Source organism: Lithobates pipiens, unplaced genomic scaffold (genome assembly GCF_037356315.1).
Source record: "Lithobates pipiens isolate NorthernLeopardFrog02 unplaced genomic scaffold, aLitPip1_a1.2 Scaffold_1, whole genome shotgun sequence".
NCBI lineage: Eukaryota > Metazoa > Chordata > Amphibia > Anura > Ranidae > Lithobates > Lithobates pipiens.
Genome location: NW_027507685.1, coordinates 132,823,190 through 132,845,072, shown reverse-complemented (window position 1 = coordinate 132,845,072; position 21,883 = coordinate 132,823,190). Strand labels below are relative to the sequence as shown.

The 21,883-nt window shown below is 42.5% G+C and overlaps 1 protein-coding gene across 1 annotated transcript in view; it reads right to left on the bottom strand.

The window, feature by feature from the left end:
• Window positions 1-21,883, bottom strand: part of MAMDC4 (MAM domain containing 4) — a 123,686-nt gene that overhangs the window by 99,973 nt on the left and 1,830 nt on the right. Inside the window, exons 3-8 of the mRNA XM_077477051.1 lie at window positions 18,531-18,704; window positions 17,016-17,141; window positions 7,414-7,556; window positions 6,708-6,792; window positions 6,222-6,341; window positions 5,368-5,484 (exon numbers count right to left, since the gene is read on the bottom strand). Coding sequence (XP_077333177.1) covers window positions 5,368-5,484; window positions 6,222-6,341; window positions 6,708-6,792; window positions 7,414-7,556; window positions 17,016-17,141; window positions 18,531-18,704 — 765 coding nt within the window. The remainder of the gene's footprint in view (window positions 1-5,367; window positions 5,485-6,221; window positions 6,342-6,707; window positions 6,793-7,413; window positions 7,557-17,015; window positions 17,142-18,530; window positions 18,705-21,883) is intronic.

Below are 21,883 nucleotides of genomic sequence, written 5' to 3'. Positions count from 1 at the left end.
AGGCATTTGATTTATGTAGTCTTTAAGCACTATTCACACCTGAGCATTTGTAGCTGAAGCTAAAAAATGCTTAACATCCAATCCTATATATTACAACGGTGACTGTTCACATAAGATCACTCAGATGCCGGTAGCTCAAAGTCTGAAGCACCAAAAGCTACATGAGCTACTTTTGAGTCAGATTTGGGCATTTTTGGCCTTAAAGGCTTCCAAGGGAATGACTAGAAATTATTGAATCTAGCTTTTTAAAGCATTTCTTCAGGCGTTTTTCAAGTTTTTTAGACCCTGTAAGAATTGATCTCCTCCCCCTTAGTGCTTTCCATTGGGTAAAACAAAAATGCCTGAAGCTTGATTACAAATGTAAAACACACTTCTAAAATGCTCATATATGCTTTGAGAACTGCTCAAAAGCACACAAAAAAATGCCTGCAAAAAACAATCATATTAAACCGAGAATGCAATGGGAAGCACTGCATACAAGCACATTATTACATGCTTGCCTTAAATGAAGTTCTCCAGCGCTGAGCTGTCACAGTTCCTGGTGCTTTGGTCTTTTCTCTTTTTTCTAGGTTGGCGCTCTCTGCTCCTTTGAATGACCAGGCTGCAATAACATCAATCCCACGCATGCACACGGGAGTCACAATCTTGGCATCTGCATTCAGGGTACGCTCAGTGTACCTTGAACGCAGAGCTACTGCACATGTGTCGGTGACGTCATCGGCTGCAGTCAATGTGAATATTTTCCTAATGGCAAATGTTTACAAGATATCCATACTTCCTACAGGTAAGCCTTATTAGAATCTTACCTGTAGATACAAGTTAAAAATAATATCTTACTACCACTTTAACCACTTGCCGACCGCCGCACGACGATATACGTCGGCAGAATGGCACGGGCAGGCATATGGGCGTATATATAAGTCCCTGCCTGCCCGCGGGTGGGGGGCCCGATCATTCATTCATGGCCACCCCCTCGCGATCGCTCTCGACGAATGGAAATCCCCCGTGACATCACTTCCTCTCCTGTAATGTAAACACAGGAGAGGAAGTGATGTATTCTCTCCTCCGTGTCGGTATTTTTCGTTCCGACACGGAGGAGAGCGGATCGGTGAGTTGCACCAACACTCTACACACACAGTAGAACATGCCAGGCACACTCACACCCCCCCTTTACCCCCCGATCACCCCCCCAATTACCCCTGCCCCCCAGTCACAGTGACACCAATGTCATTTTTTTTTTTTTTTTGCATTGGTGTCATTTGTGACTGTAATAACTGTTAGGGCAGTTAGAGTTAGCCCCCTTTAGTTCTAATGTACCCCCCTAACCCCCCCCAATAAAGGTTTAACCCCGTGATCACCCCCCGTCGCCAGTGTCACTAAGGCTGGGTTCACATTGCAGCGGTTTATGAGAACGAATGTGATTCGCATCGCACTGCAGTGCAAATCACATCCGATCTCTGTGCGATTCGAGTTCAGCCATTCGCCGCACCCGCCGCACCCGCCGCACCCGCCGCAAATTCGCACGGGACCCTTTTTTTGGCCCGCAGCAGAATCGGATCGCATGGGTGTTCACACCATGCGATCCGAGTTTGCAGATCGCACTGCGATATGCGAACTGATCTGGGGGTGTCAGTAACATTTCACTGACACTCCCAGCAGTTCGCATAGGGCAGTGTGAACTGCCGCCGGGAGGCATGCGATGCGGGAACCCGCCACGGATTTGCGGCGTTTCCGCATCGCTCCAGTGTGAACCCAGCCTAATAAGCGATCATTTTTCTGATCGCCGTATTAGTGTCACAGGTGACGCTAGTTAGGCAGGTAGGTATTTAGGTTCGCCGCAGCTTTTTATAGCGCCAGGGACCCCCATATACTACCGCATAAAGCCCCCTGATTGCCCCCTAGTTAACCCTTTCACCTGTGATCACCATATAACTGTTACAGGTGACGCTGGTTGGTTAGTTATTTTTTTATAGTTTCAGGGCACCCGCCATTTATTACCTAGTCTCACTAGTGTACCCCTAAATTTAGGGGTGTCTACTTTCCAAAATGGGGTCATTTGGGGGGGGTTTGTGCCATCTTGGCATTTTATGGCCTTCAAAACTGTAACGCCCTTAGAAAGCCTGAAGGCGGTGCTTGGTTTTCGGGGCCCCGTACGCGGCTAGGCTCCCAAAAAGTCCCACATATGTGGTATCCCCGTACTCAGGAGAAGCAGCAGAATTTATTTTGGGGTGTCATTTCACATATGCCCATGGCATGCGTGAGCAATATATCATTTAGTGACAACTTTGTGAAAAAAAAAAAAAAAAAAAAAGTTTGTAATTTTCCCGCAACTTGTGGCAAAATATAAAATATTCCATGGACTCAACATGCCTTTCAGCAAATAGCTTGGGGTGTCTACTTTCTAAAATGGGGTCATTTGTGGGGGTTTTGTGCCATCTTGGCATTTTATGGCCTTCAAAACTGTAATAGGTAGTGAGAAGTGAACTCAAAAATTTACGCCCTTAGAAAGCCTGAAGGCGGTGCTTGGTTTTTGGGGCCCCGTACGCGGCTAGGCTCCCAAAAAGTCCCACATATGTGGTATCCCCGTACTCAGGAGAAGCAGCAGAATTTATTTTGGGGTGTCATTTCACATATGCCCATGGCATGTGTGAGCAATATATCATTTAGTGACAACTTTGTGAAAAAAAAAAAAAAAAAAAAAAAGTTTGTAATTTTCCCGCAACTTGTGGCAAAATATAAAATATTCCATGAACTCAACATGCCTCTCAGCAAATAGCTTGGGGTGTCTACTTTCTAAAATGGGGTCATTTGTGGGGGTTTTGTGCCATCTTGGCATTTTATGGCCTTCAAAACTGTAATAGGTAGTGAGAAGTGAACTCAAAAATTTACGCCCTTAGAAAGCCTGAAGGCGGTGCTTGGTTTTCGGGGCCCCGTACGCGGCTAGGCTCCCAAAAAGTCCCACATATGTGGTATCCCCGTACTCAGGAGAAGCAGCAGAATTTATTTTGGGGTGTCATTTCACATACGCCCATAGCATGTGTGAGCAATATATCATTTAGTGACAACTTTGTGTAAAAAAAAAATAAAAAAATTTTTTTTGTCATTATTCAATCGCTTGAGGCAAAAAAATAAAATATTCAATGGGCTCAACATGCCTCTTATCAATTTCCTTAGGGGGTCTACTTTCCAAAATGGGGTCATTTGAGGGGGTTTTGTACTGCCCTGCCATTTTAGCACCTCAAGAAATGAGATAGGCAGTCGTAAACTAAAAGCTGCGTAAATTCCAGAAAACGTACCTTAGTTTGTAGATGTGACAACTTTTGCGCAAACCAATAAATATACAATTATTGACTTTTTTTTTACCAAAGACATGTGGCTGAATACATTTTGGCCTAAATGTATGACTAAAATTGAGTTTATTGGATTTTTCTAATAACAAAAAGTAGAAAATATCATTTTTTTTCAAAATTTGCGGTCTTTTTACGTTTATATCGCAAAAAATAAAAATCGCAGAGGCAATCAAATACCATCAAAAGAAAGCTCTATTTGTGGGAAGAAAAGGACGCAAATTTTGTTTGGGTACAACATTGCATGACCGCGCAATTACCAGTTAAAGCAGCGCAGTGCCAAAGTGTAAAAAGACCTCTGGTCATTTACCAGCAAAATGGTCCGGTCTGAAAGTGGTTAAATAAATATATTTTTTTTAATTGTGCCTTGAAATACAAAAAGGATTTCATAAAAAAAAAAAAATCATAATATAATATAAACGCTTGTGTTTTCACTCATTTAACTTGCATATTTGCAGAATAAAGTAGACCCAATTGCACATAAAAAAATAAATAAATGTTGAGTTCAAAGAAAAATTGCCAGCTCTGAAATTGTATTTTTGCATGAGGAACATACTAATGATTTTAGAGGTCACAAGTGACCAGTGGAGAAACTCCAAGAAAAGTGTCTCCCATTTTCTTGTGAACGGAGCTCCTTTTTTTGGTGTTCGGCTATGTTTGTGCTTCTGTGTTTTAGTGCAGTATATTTTCAGCTTTGCATCCAAACTGGAATAACACCTACTTAATATTTGTTACTTGTCCCCATTTACATGGCATAACTAAAATAAAAAAATAAATAAAAAAAATTAACAATTGAAGTTTACATTTTAGATGTTTTTTTCTGCAAAGTCCAACAATGTAACATCCCACTAGTTCTCTTTGTTTGTGAGGGGGCTGGGGAGCTGTGTTCACCATAAGTAACTCTGTCTGTACTGCTGGCAGATATCATCTGATAAACTAGATTTTAATCCTACAAAGGGTTAAACATTTAGAAGCATCATATATTAATGAAAACTTGGTTCAGCCAATCCCCAGGCTTTCAAATCATACAGATAACAGTAATTGTCTTGAGAAATTCTTGTAGTCAGCCATGACACCTTTTCCTAAAAGACACCTAAAAAGGTAAGAAATATTTTTCCACAAATAACAAAGAAATGGGGGTTGATTTACTAAAACTGGAGACTGCAAAACCTGGTGCAGATCTGCATAGAAACCAATAATATTCCATTTTTTTTTTGTCAAAGCTTAAAGCGGTGTTCCGCCCAAAATAATAAAAAATAAAAGCCAACAGCTACACATACTGCAGCTGCTGGCTTTTAACAATAGGACACTTATCTGTCCTGGAGTCCAGCAATGTTGGCACCACAGCTGATGTTTCCATCAGCTATCGGGTGCTGCCACCACCATTGCAGCTTTACACCGGAAACCCTACTGAGCATGCGCAAGGCCCGGCTCCTCTCTCCTACTGGCCCAGCGAGCAGGGAGCCCCGTGGTGATGTCACGGGCCGTGACCTGGACTCCCGGAAGTGGGAACAGGATACCTGTCAAAGACAGGTATCATGTCCCCCTTCCCCCCCAAAGGTGCCAATTGTGGCACCAGAGGGGCAGAGGAGACAAAGGAACGGAAGTTCCAATTTTGGGTGGAACTCAGCTTTAATAGAACAAGCTGGAGTTAGACCCGGTTTAGCCATCATGCACAGCAGCACCAGATTTTGCACTCTCCAGTTTTAGTAAATCAACCTCATAGTGTGGTAATGCAGTAAGATGCACCCAAAACACAAAAAATGCAAATGTGTTGCCTAAGGCCCCATACACACTATTAGATATTCTGCAGATTTTTTTGTCTTCAGATTTACCAAAACCATATAATATGAGGTCAAACCTTAAGAGTCTCAATTTGTATGCAATCAGGCAGGCCCTTGCACTACATAGTTTTGGTAAATCTGAAGACAAAAATCTGCAGAAAATCTTATAGCGTGTATGGGGTCTAACACCAATTTCTGTATCCTTCAGGCTGTAGAAGATAGGAGACCATCTTTACCTGATCTCTTGTTGGCTGTGTGATCTCGACCTGGTTTGGAGTTGAACCCATCAACTCTTTCCCACTTAGACTCCCAGCCACAGGTGCCCTCCTCAAAGCTGCAGTGATGATTGGTATCTATAATGAGAAGGATACAGTAGATTAAGCCTTGGTGGCCAAAAGAACAGTTTTGTGCATACCAGTTTAATCAGATTCTCCCTTTAATTCCTAAAAATATGCTGACAAAAACAGAAGAAGCTCAATGGTCAACATAAACTGTACAGGTCTGTCTTCAGACTTTCTGACAAAGTAAACGGATATATAAACAGCTGCAATGTTGACTGTAAGTGTTGGAACAATGGGCAGAAGCACCATGGGGCACAGACTGGTGTGCAGCCAATTCCAGGCCCAGAAAAGCTGGATTGAGACGGGTCTCAAACACTCATTGTGTTTCCATAGGGAATTAAGGCCTCCACATATCACTGATGTGCTTACAATGATCTCTGGTAAGCGACTATCCCCAAAAGCTTTGGTTTGCCCAGGAATGTGTTTGGAAATTTACAGTGCCCATATGAGGTGAAGGCAATGAAAACATAACAACATCATCCTAATCCAGGCCCAGTGCAGGAGCTCTATTTTATTTCCTAGGACCTGGTCAAAGTTACGACGAACTGGTAAAAAGGCTGGAAAACAACAATCTTGGCAGCCTGCCAGGCTTTTGTGGTCTCAGCAATATTTGAGGATGAACTACTTCAGTTTCTTCAGCTATACAAGTCAGGGATCACTTGCTGTTAAGCTCTTTTACCGCTTGTTAAGAATATGTAAATAGTTTAATGTCTATAGCCTTGGGGCACAAGAGCGCTTTACGAACTCACTGCAGTTTGTTTCATCCGAATTGTCACCGCAGTCATCAGTCCCATCACAGAGAGAGCTATCCTTCACACAACTGCCTCGAGCACAGTGATAATGTCCTGCCGCACAATCTTCCTGCAGACCTGAAAAAAAAAACAGTGCTCAAACATGTGCATGACAGATTTTCTTATCCAGAACTGACTTTTCATTCATTCTTCTATTCTATACTATAACAAGTTATCTGGAAAGCTCCCATGGCCAACAGGAAACATTACTTTAGACATCCTTGAATCAGAGGTAGAGTACCACATTGAAGCCGATTTAGGCAATATGAGCAGAAAAGTAAACACATTGACCAAATTAGTCTGATATAAGCCATTTTCTAGCTTGTTGTGGATAAATGACTGATTGCTATTGGAAACAGACACTTTTCTACAGTTTTGGAAGACGGATTGTTTATAACAGAAAACATGGCTCTATCCACTATATTGAACCAGATCATGGGATACCTGAAAGAGCACAGTGACGAAATTCAATGTCATCCACAGCAATGTCCACCCAGCTGAGAGGGTCATGTGAGGCTGTGACAATAACCTGTAAGGAAAACAGTGTTTAGTTTATTAAGCAGAGGTGAGAACCGTAGACTCTGGGAATTAATTATAAAAGTAATGGGATCCCTATCACCTGGTATTATGGAGCTTCTGTCCATCAAAACTTGCCCCGTTAAAAGAGGACTGCAGATGTCCCCTGGTGTGTAAAAGGTACTCCCAAGTTTGAAGAAATATCCCAGCCCAATCTCAGTGTGCAGACGATACCCCTCTGAGGTTTACAGAAAGGTTCCCCCATCTAGTGTTCAGAAAGTCCCCCCCCCCACTCCCCACAGAGGGCTCTTTTAATTTTGCAGAAGGTCCCATTCCCTCACAGTTTGAAAGTACAACCAACTAGCTAAACGAAAAATGAACCAATATATACATTTTGGCCAGATTGAAAAAAAAATACTGTGGGGACTTCTCTGAAGCACCTGAATTGCTAATAGTGGAAGTCCCAGCTAGGGACTGACAGGGCCCTAAAGCAGACCTGTAAGTCCCCAGAGATCCTACTAGTGTAGAAAACTGCATGTCTCCATGAGAACATGTTACAACAAACCTGGAAGTCCCCAGAGATCCTTCTAGTGTAGAAAACTGCATGTCTCCATGAGAACATGTTACAACAAACCTGGAAGTCCCCAGAGATCCTGCCAGTGTAGATAACTGCTCGTCTCCAGGACAGCACACTGCTCCGTGAGCTATTCCATAGGGTGAAGGCCTGAGTGCGGTCTATCAGCTGCACAGAGAGGCTTCCATTCACCTCAGAAGAATCTGACAAAAAAGAAAGGGAAGGGCTTCACCATAAATATATCTATTATCACTCAATACATAAAATATGAAAGTTCTCATGGGGTAATCAAAATAGAGCAACCAACTATTTACTGGTTGATATTATGCAGACAATTTTTCCGAAAATCCTGGCACTGCCCTTTTTATTTTCTAAGGAGGAAAGGAAAGGAGATCACTAATGCTGACCCCACATACAGCAAACTTTAGTCAATTTCAAGCTGCCTTCAACAAATAAAAAAAGAAATGCATCAAGGCAGCTTACCGCCAGCACTTTAGATCATTTCAGAGTTGAATCAGGCAACAGTACAGCCAAATGTCTAATATTCCCAATCAGGCATCTACCCTCTATGACCAGCCTCAAGAGCAAAGCTGCCCATAGATGGTTTGAATCTCGGCCAATTCAGCAGGGACTGGCTGAGATTTGATCCATTAATGGGCAGGCTGATTGTACCCAAGTTGATCCAATGATCAACTTGAGTACAACCAGCAAGTGGGATTTCTAGAATGCAACTATTGCCCGCAGCTCTAGCCGCAAGCAATAATCACTGTCTTCTCCCAGCTGGGAGAACCTAATAGCTCCGCAGGAGGGATCCCCCCATTCTTGCAGTCATTGCTCATGAGGGAATCACACATCTGTGGCCTGACTAAGGATGAGATTCAGGTTTGGGTTGACTATGAGATGAATATGAATTCAATCTGAACCTAGTTGTTCCCAGTTTAGTAAACAGTGAATTAGATGGCCGGATGTGGGCGATTTACCCATCTGCCTTCTCGAGCTTCCCACTGCCACAACCATAAGTCATTAATAAAGTGGTGGTAAATCTACCACCACTAAATTACAACTTCCAGTGGAAAGTTAAATAGTAAATAAAAACACTAAAATCTTTCAAAAAGTCCTTTATTACAAATTATATATATATATATATATATATACACACATACACACACATACAATGCCTCCTGATATAAATCTAATGTTAATAACATTGTCTAGCAATCCAATATCAATCAGCAACTTCCCAATGATCCTCTCCTGCCGACACTCCCATTGCAAATGACATTTCCCAGGCTGGCTGCTAAATGTCAACAATTTGGACAGGGGTCCCGATGCTCTGTCAAATTAGCCAACTGGTCAGAAAAGCCAACCACTTCACTTCCAGTTTCTTTAACCGCTTCAGCCCTGGAAGATTTTACCCCCTTCCTGACCTGAGCACTTTGTGTGATTCGGCACTGCGTCGCTTTAACTGACAATTACGCAGTTGCGCAACGTTGCATCAAACAAAATTGAGGTCTTTTTTTTCCCCACAAATTGAGCTTTCTTTTGGTGGTATGTGATCACCTCTGCGGTTTTTATTTTTTGCTCTATTAAACAAAAAAAGAGCGACAATTTTGAAAAAAAAAACACATTATTTTTTACTTATTGCTATAATAAATATCACCCAAAAATATATAAAAAAAGTTTTTTTCCTCAAATTAGGCCGATATGTATTCTTCTACATATTTTTGGTAAAAAAAGAATCACAATAAGTGTATATTGATTGGTTTGCACAAAAGTTATAGCGTCTACAAAATAGGGGATACCTTTATGGCATTTTTTTTATTTTTTATTTTACTAGTAATGGCTGCTATCTGCGATTTTTATCGGGACTGCGTCATTATGGCGGACACATCGGACACTTTTGACACATTTTTGGGACCATTGGCATTTATATAGCGATTACTGCTATAAAAATGCACTTATTACTGTCTAAATGTCACTGGCAGGGAAAGGGTTAACACTAGGGGGATTAAATGTGTTCCCTAGTGTGTGTTCTAACTGAAGGGGGGAGGGGACTGTGTAGGGGAGATAGGGGAGATGACAGATCGCTGTTCATATGCTGTATGAACAGACAATCTGTCTCTTCTCCCCTCAGAGAACCGGAAACTGTGTGTTTACACACACAGATCTCAGTTCTCGGTGTGTCAGCGGTGATCGTGAGCACTGGGCACTCGCATCAGCTCCAGGGGAGAGCAGCAGGTGGGGGCCCCTAGGGGCCACAGGGTGAAGCTACGTAACATAACGTCGTTACTCCCAGCCATGCCATTCTGACGCAGTAAAACTGCGGCAGCTGGTCGGCAAGTGGTTAAACCATCAGTAATTGGAGATTTCAAGGAATTGCTGTTTGGACACAACACCGGAAACCGAATACAGTCCGGTACAGGAAGACTTTGCTGTTTTAACACCACAGTGGCTAACTAGGAAAAAGTTGTTGCCACCTCGGAGGCGTCCATTTTGTTGGTTAGTATCGGAGCGAGTGACAATCTCCACTTATAATATAATACAGCGGACTGTAAACGGTTGCCGTTGTTGTGTGCAAACAGCAATTAGTCGAAATCTCCAATTACTGATGGTTTAAAGAAACTGGAAGCAAGGTGGTTTGAGTTTCTGATGAGTTGGCTAATCTGACACAACACTGGGTAATGCCAATGACATCACCCAGGTTCCCAGCTGCTACTGACATTCAAGCAGCCCCGGGAACTGCACTGGAGTATCTGTGGGAGAGGATCATTATGGCGAAATTCAACATTTTGGTGTTTCATCAGGGTAGCTCTCATTGTGACTGATGATGGATGGACATCACTGGATGACATGATTGCCAATGGATTTACATCAGGAGACTTTTTTTTTTTTTATTTAAATAAAGGACTTTTTCTAAGGTATTAGTGTTTTATACAAGGAGAGTGCTGGATTTCTTAAAGGGGGTTTCAAGATTCCCACAAGTTTATTTTATTTATTATAAGTATTTATATAGTGTTATCAATTTACTCAGTGCTTTACATCTACATTGTACAGTCACATCACTTCATGTGTATGGCAGCCGGTCCAACAGACAGAAGCTTCTGTCGGGCAAGTATGCTGGAAAACCAACAGCCAACCGATTCCCAATCAGTGCTCTCAACCAATGGCAGTTCGCCCAGCTTCTGCTGGACGAGAATGTTTGGAAACCAGCAGCTGACCAGCTCCTGATTAGGAAAGGTTCACATAGCGTAATCCCATTTAAACTGCTTTATGCAACCCCCTTATAGAATAGACATACAAGATAAAATGACATAAGAAGCATAAATGCACACCATAGCGTTGCCACCGACTGCCAACAACGGGAGACATCTGCGTCAACGAGAGCCGCCCGTTTGGTTACTTCTTGGTTCCTCAGATGTCGGTGACCTGCAAACATCACTTCCACGTATCGTGGAGATCACGCACCTGAAGCGTTTCATCACTTCTGACTTTGTCAAAGGGTGTCCATGTCCATGACCATTACCATGTCTTTGGAGTGTGAAAAGAAACTGGAGTACCGGAAAAAAAAAACACGCAGGCACAAGGAGTTCTCCTCCCACAGACCCCCACATCCACCAGGCCAGGGATGTGAGGCTGAGACCCTTGTTTCCATCACCATGGGAGAAGGTGTCTTGCAGCGTTTGAGGGGAGGCTTTGTACCCAAGGTACCCTCCCAATAGACATGTGCAATTAGTTTCATTGTGAATTGAAATTCGGACTAGATTTTAGTTATTCAGATGTATCTGAACTTCTGAATCACAATAGTAACACATTTCTACTAATCCAAAATAAATTCGAACAAAAAACTATAACAGAACGAAGTAAGGAATTCGGGAAATTTTAAATATGACTTTGATTTGAAAACGTATTTGAATTCAAATTTAAAATGGAAATATATTGCAATAAATACAGTAAGGTATAAAAATGAAATAAGGATGATGACAAGAATAGAATAGAATAGTATAGAACAGAACAAATATAGACAAAATTTGAATACATTCTAAAATAACCAATATAATAACTAAATCTAAATATACTAAACAAATTCCAAAAACAATTCGTTCTAACATGATGAACATGAAGAAACTAAATTATTAACTCAACCAATGAATCCAAAATGAAACAAATTTTTCCATTGTGCACATTTCTATCTCCCAGTGTTGAGGTCATGTGACCTCATGTGTTTCAGGAGAGGGTGGGCACTCACTAGGTGCAGGGCCATCTTTAATATTGATCGGACCGTGGCCAAACATTTTCTTGACCGCCTGCCCCCCATGCAATTTCACTCTCCACCCAAACATCCCAAAAAACAAACACACACATAGCCTTATCTCAAAAAAACTTGAATAAGAAAATGTCCCCTTGCTTGTCAGTAATAATGTGATCTGAGTCATGCATGCACAGCTCACATTACATTTACGGGTCTGCACTGTGTCCCGGAGCGATGTCCCATGCACATGTGCGAGATTGATGTCACCGCAGCTCAGCTATTCAAGTGGCCGAAGATAGAGAACCTGGAACGAAGATCGAGAGAAAAAGGGATGTGCCGAGGGCTAAGAGGAGCTGTGACAGCAGAGCGCTCGTCATAAGTCTGTCATAATGTGCTAGCATACAGTGCATACTAGCACATTAGGACTTAAAATTATAGGGGGACCAGCGTTTACTACCGCAACTTGCTGACCGCCTACCACAACACAGGTATCAGTGAGATAGTCAGCTATAGGTGTGAGCAGGTGGCGTCTTTTTGTATCACTGTTGTGTTTTTTGGTCAGGCATCTCTCTGACACCTGTGTTGCCATTGTGCTGGGTGTTCAGTGTGCTCCTGTTTTTAACGCATACTGTTAGACAGGTTATTCGGTTGTCTGTGGGCTGGTGGTAAGTAAAGCTTGTTTTTTTCCTCGGTTTATCCTTGGGTTTGTTTGTATCTAAACTGGTAACCTGTAGAAACTTTTAAAGAATAGCCTATGGAGATTTTTAAGTGTCGCAATTTGGTGCCAGTCCACGAGCGCACGCAATTTTAAAGCATAACATGTTAGGTATCTATTTACTCGGTGTAAGTTGAGGTATATATTATGTTTTTTGTTTTGTTTCATTAAAGTGTATTTTTTTCCCCAAAAATTGCGCTTGAAAAACCGCTGTGCAAAAACAGTGTGACATAAAATATTGCAACAGCTGCCATTTTATTCTCTAGGGTCTCTGCTAAAACATATTCTCTCTCTCTATTATAATATATACATATACATACATACATATATATATATATATATATATATATATATATATATATATATATATATATATATATATATATATATATATATATATATATATATATATATATAAAATTAATTTGGGGTTCTAAGTGATTTTCTAGCAAAAAATACAGATTTTTTTTACTAGTAGAAAACAAATGTCAGAAATAGGCCTGGTCAGCCAGCAAGTAGAATTATAGAAGTCCATCAAGCAGTGTTGTGTTTCACTACATGTGTAAGATGTGCCACGGATGGCCGATGCTCTAACTAACAGGTGTCAAACTGGAGCCCTCCAGCTTTTGCAGAACTACAAGTCCCATGAGGGATTGCAAGTCTGACATTTACAAGAATGGCTCTCACAGGCAGAAGCATGATGGGACTTGTAGTTCCGCAACAGCTGGAGGGCCGCCAATTGAATACCCTGGGAAATGGTTAACAGAACAACAGCCACAGGTCAGGGTTTAGAAACAGTTCACAGGCAGGTCTATATGGGGAGAAGGAATAACCATTAAACCATCAATAATCTGGGACTACGTTCTGTAATGCTGGATCAATATTTCAGGACTCCAAAAGACCAGGTAATTGTCCATAGCTACTCAGGGTATAACAACCTGGATAGATGGATAGAGGTCACAGTCAAAATATATCCAAAAGCACTTGGGACTTCCTGCACTTGGCTTAATGTTTCTCACGAGATTGTCGTCCATAAAAAAAGAATCACATTGCATTAAATTAAACCTGCTTGAAGATGTTTAAGAACAAGAAGTTTTTATTGATAACAGCCACAAGGCCAGAAATTTGGCTTTCAGCGCATGCAGACAAAATCCACTTGCTGGTCACAAGATCAATGGTAAGCAATGTACTTGTTGATAATAATACATTGATAATAATATGCCTATTATAGTGGATGGAGCCTTGAACTTACATACCCCCTTGTGACAGGGGGTCTTGCATGCACTAAAAGACAAATTTCTGGCCTTGTGGCTGTTATCACTAAAAACGTCTTGCTTTTATACACGTCCAAGCAGGTTTAATTGAATGCAATGTAATTATTTTTTATGGAGGACAATCTCATGTGAAAAACACTAAGCCAAGTGTACTAAGTCCCAAGCCCTTTTGGATATATTTTGGTGCTATGGTCCTAACCCACGGCCTCCCAAGTCCCGAGCACACAGGCTGCATGGAGTGGAGTCAAAGCTTCAGTGGAGCTCCTGGCCCCACCCCCTCCCTGCTGGCTGGAGAATATAGGTACAGCACAGCACCGCCGCCTGCCTCCTGTGTACCCGGTCCACGATGCTCCATGGCCCCCCCAATTTGTGAGCAGCATGCGCTCAAGGGGCAGCTGCTTTGGGCGCTACAATAATGATTGGGCCCTGGACAGCTGCCCCTTTTGCCCCACATTAAAGACGGCCCTGACTAGTTGACTCCTGCCCCCATGCCATGGTCTGATATGAATTTTTGTTTTTGGAGATGCAGTCTTTTCTTGCCTGGGATAGGCCTGGGTAGGGGAGATATCAGGGGTCTAATAGACCCCTGATGTCTCTATAAAGAGAACCCGTAACCTGCTGATGCTATCACATAGAGGGTTTTTAAGCCCCCTTGAGTAAGCAATAAAGTTAAATGAAAAAATGTTTAAAAGAAAGTGTTGGCTGCTCCAGTTTTGATATATTCTATTCATAATTTGTATATAACTTTAACTGCCTATATCTGGTTATATGCTTATCCCAATGATCCATGAGCAAAGGGCAGTAGCTCTCTGCAAGCTCCAGTTTGGACTGAGTTGTATGCTCCTCTATATACAGATGTACCTGTATTTTTCTTCACATTTGGTGGCTGAATTACGTTATGCAGGAGCAAAGGGAAAGTATGTGCTAGTGGAGGGGCCACTATTGCATGGCAAAGCTCAGAATTGGTCTAAGAGCTAAAATTACTAAAGCCGTTTGTTTCAGTAATTGCTCGACTAATGATTAAAAGAATGTAAGCAATAAGTAATATATTACACATTCATCACTTTCCTCATGAAAACATTTAAGGAAGAATTATGGGGCAGAACACAGTTCACTATTGAACTAATCAATGGTGTTGCTAGGTGGGTGCGGACTTCACCTGGATGACAACCGTCTGCAGGGGCAGCCCACCGCATAGGAGCACTGATCCTCATCTCTCACTGGTTGTCTGGGTTGGACCGGCTGTCTCACATAGCAGAATGGACCGACGCTGCCTCCCCCTCCTCGGCTGTTTACATCTACACAGACCAGAGGAGGGACACCCATGCTGAGTTATGGTCTGTGCTAAGCTTATTGTAATGTAGATGGACACAGGAGGGGGGCTAGTTAAAAGATGGAGAAGGGATTGTGGGGTGCTTAAGAGGATATATGTCGGGGGGCACTTTGGGAGGAGAAAGGACCTATGCTATAAGTGGGGGTTGGATTTAAAACCTCCAAAAGGTTTGAAACCTTTTCAAAGTGCCTCCCAGCACATATCCAAACCCCCCACCTCCCTACTAGCACAAGTTCTCTCCTCTCTCAAAATGCCCCCCCCCCCAGCAGATAATGGACCCCCATCACCACCCTACTAGTACAACTGGAGAGGGGAGTGTGTACTGAGGAACGGGGGTCTATACTTAGTGGAGAAGTGTGTACTGAGGGAGGGGGGGTCTGTACTTAGTGGAGGGAGTGGTCTGGACTGAGGGATGGGAGTCCATACTTAGTGGAGATGGGGGTCTGAACTGAGGGAGGTGGTCTGTACTTAGTGGAGGGGGGGGGGTCTGTTCCTTCATCTGTGTCTGTGTTTTGTTTTTGGATGCACAGACAGGCAGAAAGTTCATTTACTCACTCAGGGCTAGTGCAAGGATTTTTGACACCCTAGGGTGAAACCTCATCTGATGAGGGTATATTTTTGGACCCCAAAACACATTGGATACTCTTTGGATTGTCCCCCTGGCTTTCATTGGTATAAAGTTGTATCTGGACCTTTTAGCAGTGGTGTGGTGCTTCAATGTATATTTTAGATATTTACTGCTGTCAGAGTCCCTATTCAGGAGATTCATCCTTAATATTGGTCCTAAATAACTTTATTACAGACACAAAAAGTAAGGAAAAGTTTTACGTCTGAAGAGGAGCAGATGGGATTTTTCTGTCGGAGGCAGCTGTTCTGCTGACAACGGTCAAACTGGGATTCTTCTCCCAATTTGAAGACATTTCTAACGACTTCCTGCCATGTTGATATGAAAGGAAGCGATGAGGACAAAGAATGCAAGAAGAACCTTACAAAAGGTCTAACCTTCCTTCTCTCTATCCAAAACTGAAAACTTTTGATTGAGTTCTACTTTAACTGGTTGCCGACTGCCCCACATACATTTACTGTGGGACGGCGGCACCTCCGTGCAGAATCACATACAGGATTCTGCACTTCCGGATCTGCGGCGCACATGAGCGCCGCCAGCAGCCGCTCTCTCTGATTCGACACAACAGGAGCCAATCGGCAGGTTTGGGGGACCCCGTCGATCTGCCTATGTAAACAAGGCAGATAGCCATTCTGTAGTAAGGAAAACCGAGATCCTGTATTTCTGCTAAGCAGGAACATGGATCTCTGTCTTACCACAGTTAAAGCATCCCCCACACTGTTGGCAAGTACTGCCTAGGAGCACATTTAACACTTTGATCGCCCCTAATGTTAACCCCTTCCCTGCCAGTGCATATTTTTTAGCACTGATCACTGTATTGGAGTCATTGGTCCCCAAAAGTGTCACTTAGTGTCCGATTTTGTATGCTGCAATGTTTGCAGTCCCACTATAAGTCACTGATTGCTGCCATTACTAGTAAAAAAAAAATAAAAGAAATAAAAATTCCATAAATATATATCCCATAGTTTGTAGACTCTAACTTTTGCACAAACCAATCAATATAAGCTCATTGGGATTTTTTTTTACCAAAAATATGTAGCAGAATACATATTGGCCTAAACTGATGAAGAAACTTAATATGTTCCATTTTTTATTGAATGTGTTTTGTAGCAGAAAGAAAAAAATATATATTTTTTTAATTGACAGTCTTTTTTTGTTTATAGCGCAAAAAATAAAAACCGTAGAAGTGATCAGACACCACCAAAAGAAAGCTCTATTTGTGAGAAAAAAAGGACATCAATTTTATTTGGGTACAGCGTCGCACGACCGCGCGATTGCCAGTTAAAATAACACAGTGCTGTATCGCAAAAAATGGCCTGGTCATGAAGGCGGTAAATCTTCCGGAGGTCAAGTGGTTAATGGGAAAGAAACTGCCGTTATTTATAATCTAATATTATAATATATAATATTATGTTGAATTACTGCCTACTTGTATACATTCTGATTATTGCATCTGTTCTTCTTACCTGCAGACGACATGTGGTAGTGAATGTGGATCTCACATGTGGCAGCTGCCTCTCTCAGAACAGGGGATTGGAGGCTTGCCGATGCTCCATATTTTCCGCTGAGACCTTCAGCTGCCATGAACCAGCCTGTTCGGAGGAAAAAAGGAAGGGTCATGTTAGGAACATACCAAAATAAGAAGGACTGACGTATGCCTGACCTCTCCACGTCATCCTCAGCAGAGACACAAAAACAGAATCTGATTTCTGGCTGCCAGCAAAAAGAGCTATGCTGACTCCATACACCAAGCCTGAGGCCCAGTGACTACCCAAGAATTCTGGCTGATAGTACACATGTGGAATCTGTTTTGGTCCAAATCTAAATTTGGACAAATGTTTGGTTATTCAGAGATATGGATGTATCCAAATCTCCGAATGACAATAGCATTGAATCTCGTTGAAATATGTTTCGATTTGTTTTCTATAGAATGAACGATTCTAATTTGGATCGGTCAAAAAATGATCAACTGATTCAAATTTTGTGTGAGGAATAGCTGGTTGTTGGAAGCAGGCTACCATGTCCTTAACAACCAATGACTCATCTGCTGTCAGTGAGCTTTCCTGCTGACAGCTGAATGTAAACAGAGTTGCCGGAAAATAAAAAAACAGCCTAGTAAAAATGGCAGAAGCAAGCCTTAAAATGGAGCTTAAAGTGGTTGTAAACCCCAATCATGAAATCTGACCTACATACAGTATATCTGCAGTGTTTACTTATTTCTCTCCAAAGCTCCAAGTCCCATGTCTTTCTGTTGCTCTGTTTCTCGGTTATCAGCATGATAACTTATGACAAGTTCTCCGACACACAAGATAAAAGCAGATGGAAATTTGTGTCTGGGAGGGAACTTAGAGATGGATAAGCAGAGAGCTTCTCTATTCACACTGCAGCTCTTCAAGTTTCTTCATTTCTCTGCCTATGCGGGGGGTGTGGGGGGGGGGGGGGGGGGGGTTGTACCATTCCTCCAATCAGCTCTCCCACAATATATGCCCAGACTCCCCACCCACTGCTCAAACAGAAAGATCGATTTTAGAAAGCTGATGACAGCAGATGTACATATCCTCCTATGTCCTCCTCTCAGTGGCAGGACCGGCTCCAGCATGTCTCCTCCTCCACAATGCTAGGCATCCAAAAGGATCACCTGGTGCTTTGGCCAATTGGGAAACAGGTCTCACGGTCCTGCCTCCGGATTGGCAGGGAGTAACTGTAGTGTGAAAATAATGAAAATTTATTTGCTATGGGCACTCAATTGGGTGGGATCGGAAAGCGCTCTCTGTGCCCCAAGTCCACCCTATTTTTAAGCCTATTAGAGCCTCTGGCTCTAATCAGGTGCTTCAAAAATACACCCTCCCCCCCGTGCAAAAGATGCAATTACACATATACAATTAAGAAGTGCTTCTAGATTTTTCCAGCAAATGTTCTGAATATGTTATTGAGGCCATAAACTGTCATTTTGGGAGATAAATATGAAACACTGGAGTTACCCCATCTTTGTCCCAGTGTGTGATCGCCATGATGTCTGGAGCCCCACATGGAGGAACTTCGTCTGTCTCTCACCCATCGATAGCTAGACGTGCTGATGTCCTTCCAGCCACAGTCGTTGTACTCAAAATCACAGCTGAAGGGAATGCCCCATACTGGTGAATCTCGATGGTAACCTGGGGGTAGAGTAATCATGTATCCCTAATGTGCACTGGTAATATATAATCAGATATCACATCTCTATACGTAACAAGAGAAATAATACTGCACCTTTTAAAAGGACTGGACCAACCGAAACATATACCAGTTTTTGGTAGATGCTAGAGAGTTAAAGTGTTACTAAATCCAGTAGTATGAAAATAGTTCATTCCCTCCCCCCCCTCCCCCCCCCCCCCCCACACACACCCACACACACACACACACACACACACACACACACACACACACACACACACACACACTGCCCGCAGCTTGTAAATCTTTTTACATTAAAATACTGCCACTATATACTTTTTTGGATGATCTGTATACCACGGTTACATGATAAACTGCACAGTTTCTCCAGTGCTGAGAGTTCAGGAGATTTCCATTACAGCCAGTATACATGCCTATATGTGTGATGCCAATATCATGTGACCTGTGTAGCTCTGAGAACAAGTAAATATTCTCTCCAACATAAAAAAAAACTGAGCATGTGCAGGTTGGCTACCCTGCCTGTGTTAGCTGGCCTTCCCCAGATAGACAGTGCAGGAGGGGGAGGATCTGTGCATACAGAATAAAACAGCCTTTTTACACAATGCAGAGGATTAACCCCTAAAGTTCCACAGTGAGTATAACAAGCATGCTATGCTGCATATACAGACTGATTTTACTGTTGTGGGTTTAGTAACACTTTAAGCCTCCTAGTAGTTTGTTCTATATCTTGGGGGACTCTATTGGTGAGATCTCTGCCCTGAGTTTCCAGCTCTGCACCTGCAGTGCCCATTGTGAGGTACTCCGTCCTCTTCCTGCTGGACTGTTTGTTCACTTTACTTTTTCACAATGTGGGAGATTTATAGCTAAATGTCAGTGCAAGTGACAGGATATCACAAAAACATTAGATAAGGGAAAATCTCAGCAAAAACTTTACAGAGAAACCAGGGCTTTGGCATCAGTTCTTTAGGCATGAGAAGATGTCTTTAGAACACAGGGGCCAGCTATACAAGCAAAGGGGTCACAAGTAGAACTCAAGTTAAAAAAAATGCTTCTAGCTTTTTTCTTTTTTTTATATAGAGAATATAAGAATCACTATCAGTTTTTTACAGTTGTATCCTTAGTGCGGAGATGTACCTTCTCTTTCTAACCCAGAGGATTGACAGGACTATAAGAAATGATCCTCGATGTTTGACAGTTGTTCCCGGAACAGGTGCCCCATCAGAACACATTGCATCTACTCCTTAGCTGGTAACGACTAAAAAATGTTGGATTTTCCATTACTTAGGCTGCTTTCACACTGGGGCGGAAGCGGCGTCGTCGTTTTAGCGGCGGTCTGCGGGCGCTAGCGGGGTGGTTTTAACCTCCGCTAGCAGCCGAAAAAGGGTTAAACCCGCCCGCAAAGTGCCGCTGCAGCGGCGCTTTGCCGGCGGTATTGCCGCGATGTCCCATTGATTTCAATGGGTAGGAGCGGTTTAGGAGCGGTGAATACACCGCTCCTTCACCGCTCTAAAGATGCGGCTAGCAGGACTTTTTTCACCGTCCTGCCAGCTCATCGCTCCAGTGTGAAAGCCCTCCGGCTTTCACACTGGAGGGAAAGGGGCCGGTTTTTTTCAAGCGCCATTTTTAGCGCTGTAACGCCTGAATACCGCCCCAGTGTGAAAGCAGCCTTACTGTCCCGCTGACAATAGAGAGGGGTGAATCCCGCTCTATCATTTTGCTTGGAGTTCTAATTTAGGGGAACTAGGTTAGACTGGCATACATGGTTAGTTTTTTTTTTTGTTCAGCCAGCGGGCAGATTCAGATTTCTCCATCCATATAAATGAGGTGGATAGAGAAATCCTCCCTGCCGGGACATTGTATTCTGACAGTGGCACTGGCTGCAGCTGCTGATCAATGGACCATTTTCCAACATGGCCCCCTAAAGGATGAGTTCACCTTTTGTAAAATAAATAAATAAATCACCAGAAGTTTTTGCAGGTTAAAAAAAATATGTATTTATTGTTTTTTTCTACACTGCAGCATGTAAAAGCTGATCGCGGGTGCAATGTCAGTCTCCTGAAGACACTCAGTCTAGCTGTCTTCCCGTACCTTCCGTACGGGCAGATAGTTAATGAATGAACTATAAGAGCACTCATCTGCACCCTTTTGTAGTGCAATGAGAACTACAAGCCATCGGCCATGAAGGCAGACAGGACTTGTAGTTTATTCAGAGTGTGAATAATGTAGCTTTGTGGGCAGAGCCTTGCACAGCCGCACCATTTTTAAAATTGTGACAGCGGGTGCTGGGAGAGGATGACCTGCCTGCTGTCACAGTGGGGGATCAGGGGTTCAATGTATGGCCAAATGTAGGGTTAGAGAGTTATTTTGAGGGGGGGTTAGCATAGGGCATCGCCCATTAGGAGAGTGTTTCTCAACCTTTTTCCAGTCAAGGCACCCTTTAAAATTATGCACAATTTCGAGGCACCCCAATAGTTTTTCACATTGCAGCAACATCCACACAGTAGAACACCCAACATTAGAGATGTTTATTTCTTGCAAAGCAAATACAATTTTGCACACTGGTACTGAATAATATTCCAGCACTCATTTTCTCTGCACTATGTTGCTAATGTGGCCCCAGTGGTACGGGGAGTCGGTGAGTGGGGACCCTGTAGGGGAAGCACAAGAGTCACCTGTATTGTTTGAGCACAAAAAGTCACCAATTTTTGCTGTGAATTACCGTTTGGGTCACATTCTGGAACTTTTGGCCATTTTGCAGCTTCACCATATACACATATACAATTTTTATGAACTTGATTATTTTTTGGACTATTATTATATATATTCCTGGATTTTTGGATATATATATATGCTTTGGTCTCTTCTGGTTCACCATTTATTTATGCATCTACTGATCAATTGAGGTTCTAATAAATTTATTGATTTATTTATGACACTTTTTAGTTTGTTTTACACAGTACTTTGATAATATGTGCACTGTAGGATTATTTTTGCACTTTAGCTGCACGGTAGTGTGAGTTATATAGATTTATTTTTTGAAGGGAGCGCCACACAACCCATACACTCACTTACTTACTTTTTAGCCCCCTGGAGGGGTTAATAGGGGAGGCTTCACACCCTTTGTCCTAAGCGTGAATATTTTATAATATAAATTAATGTG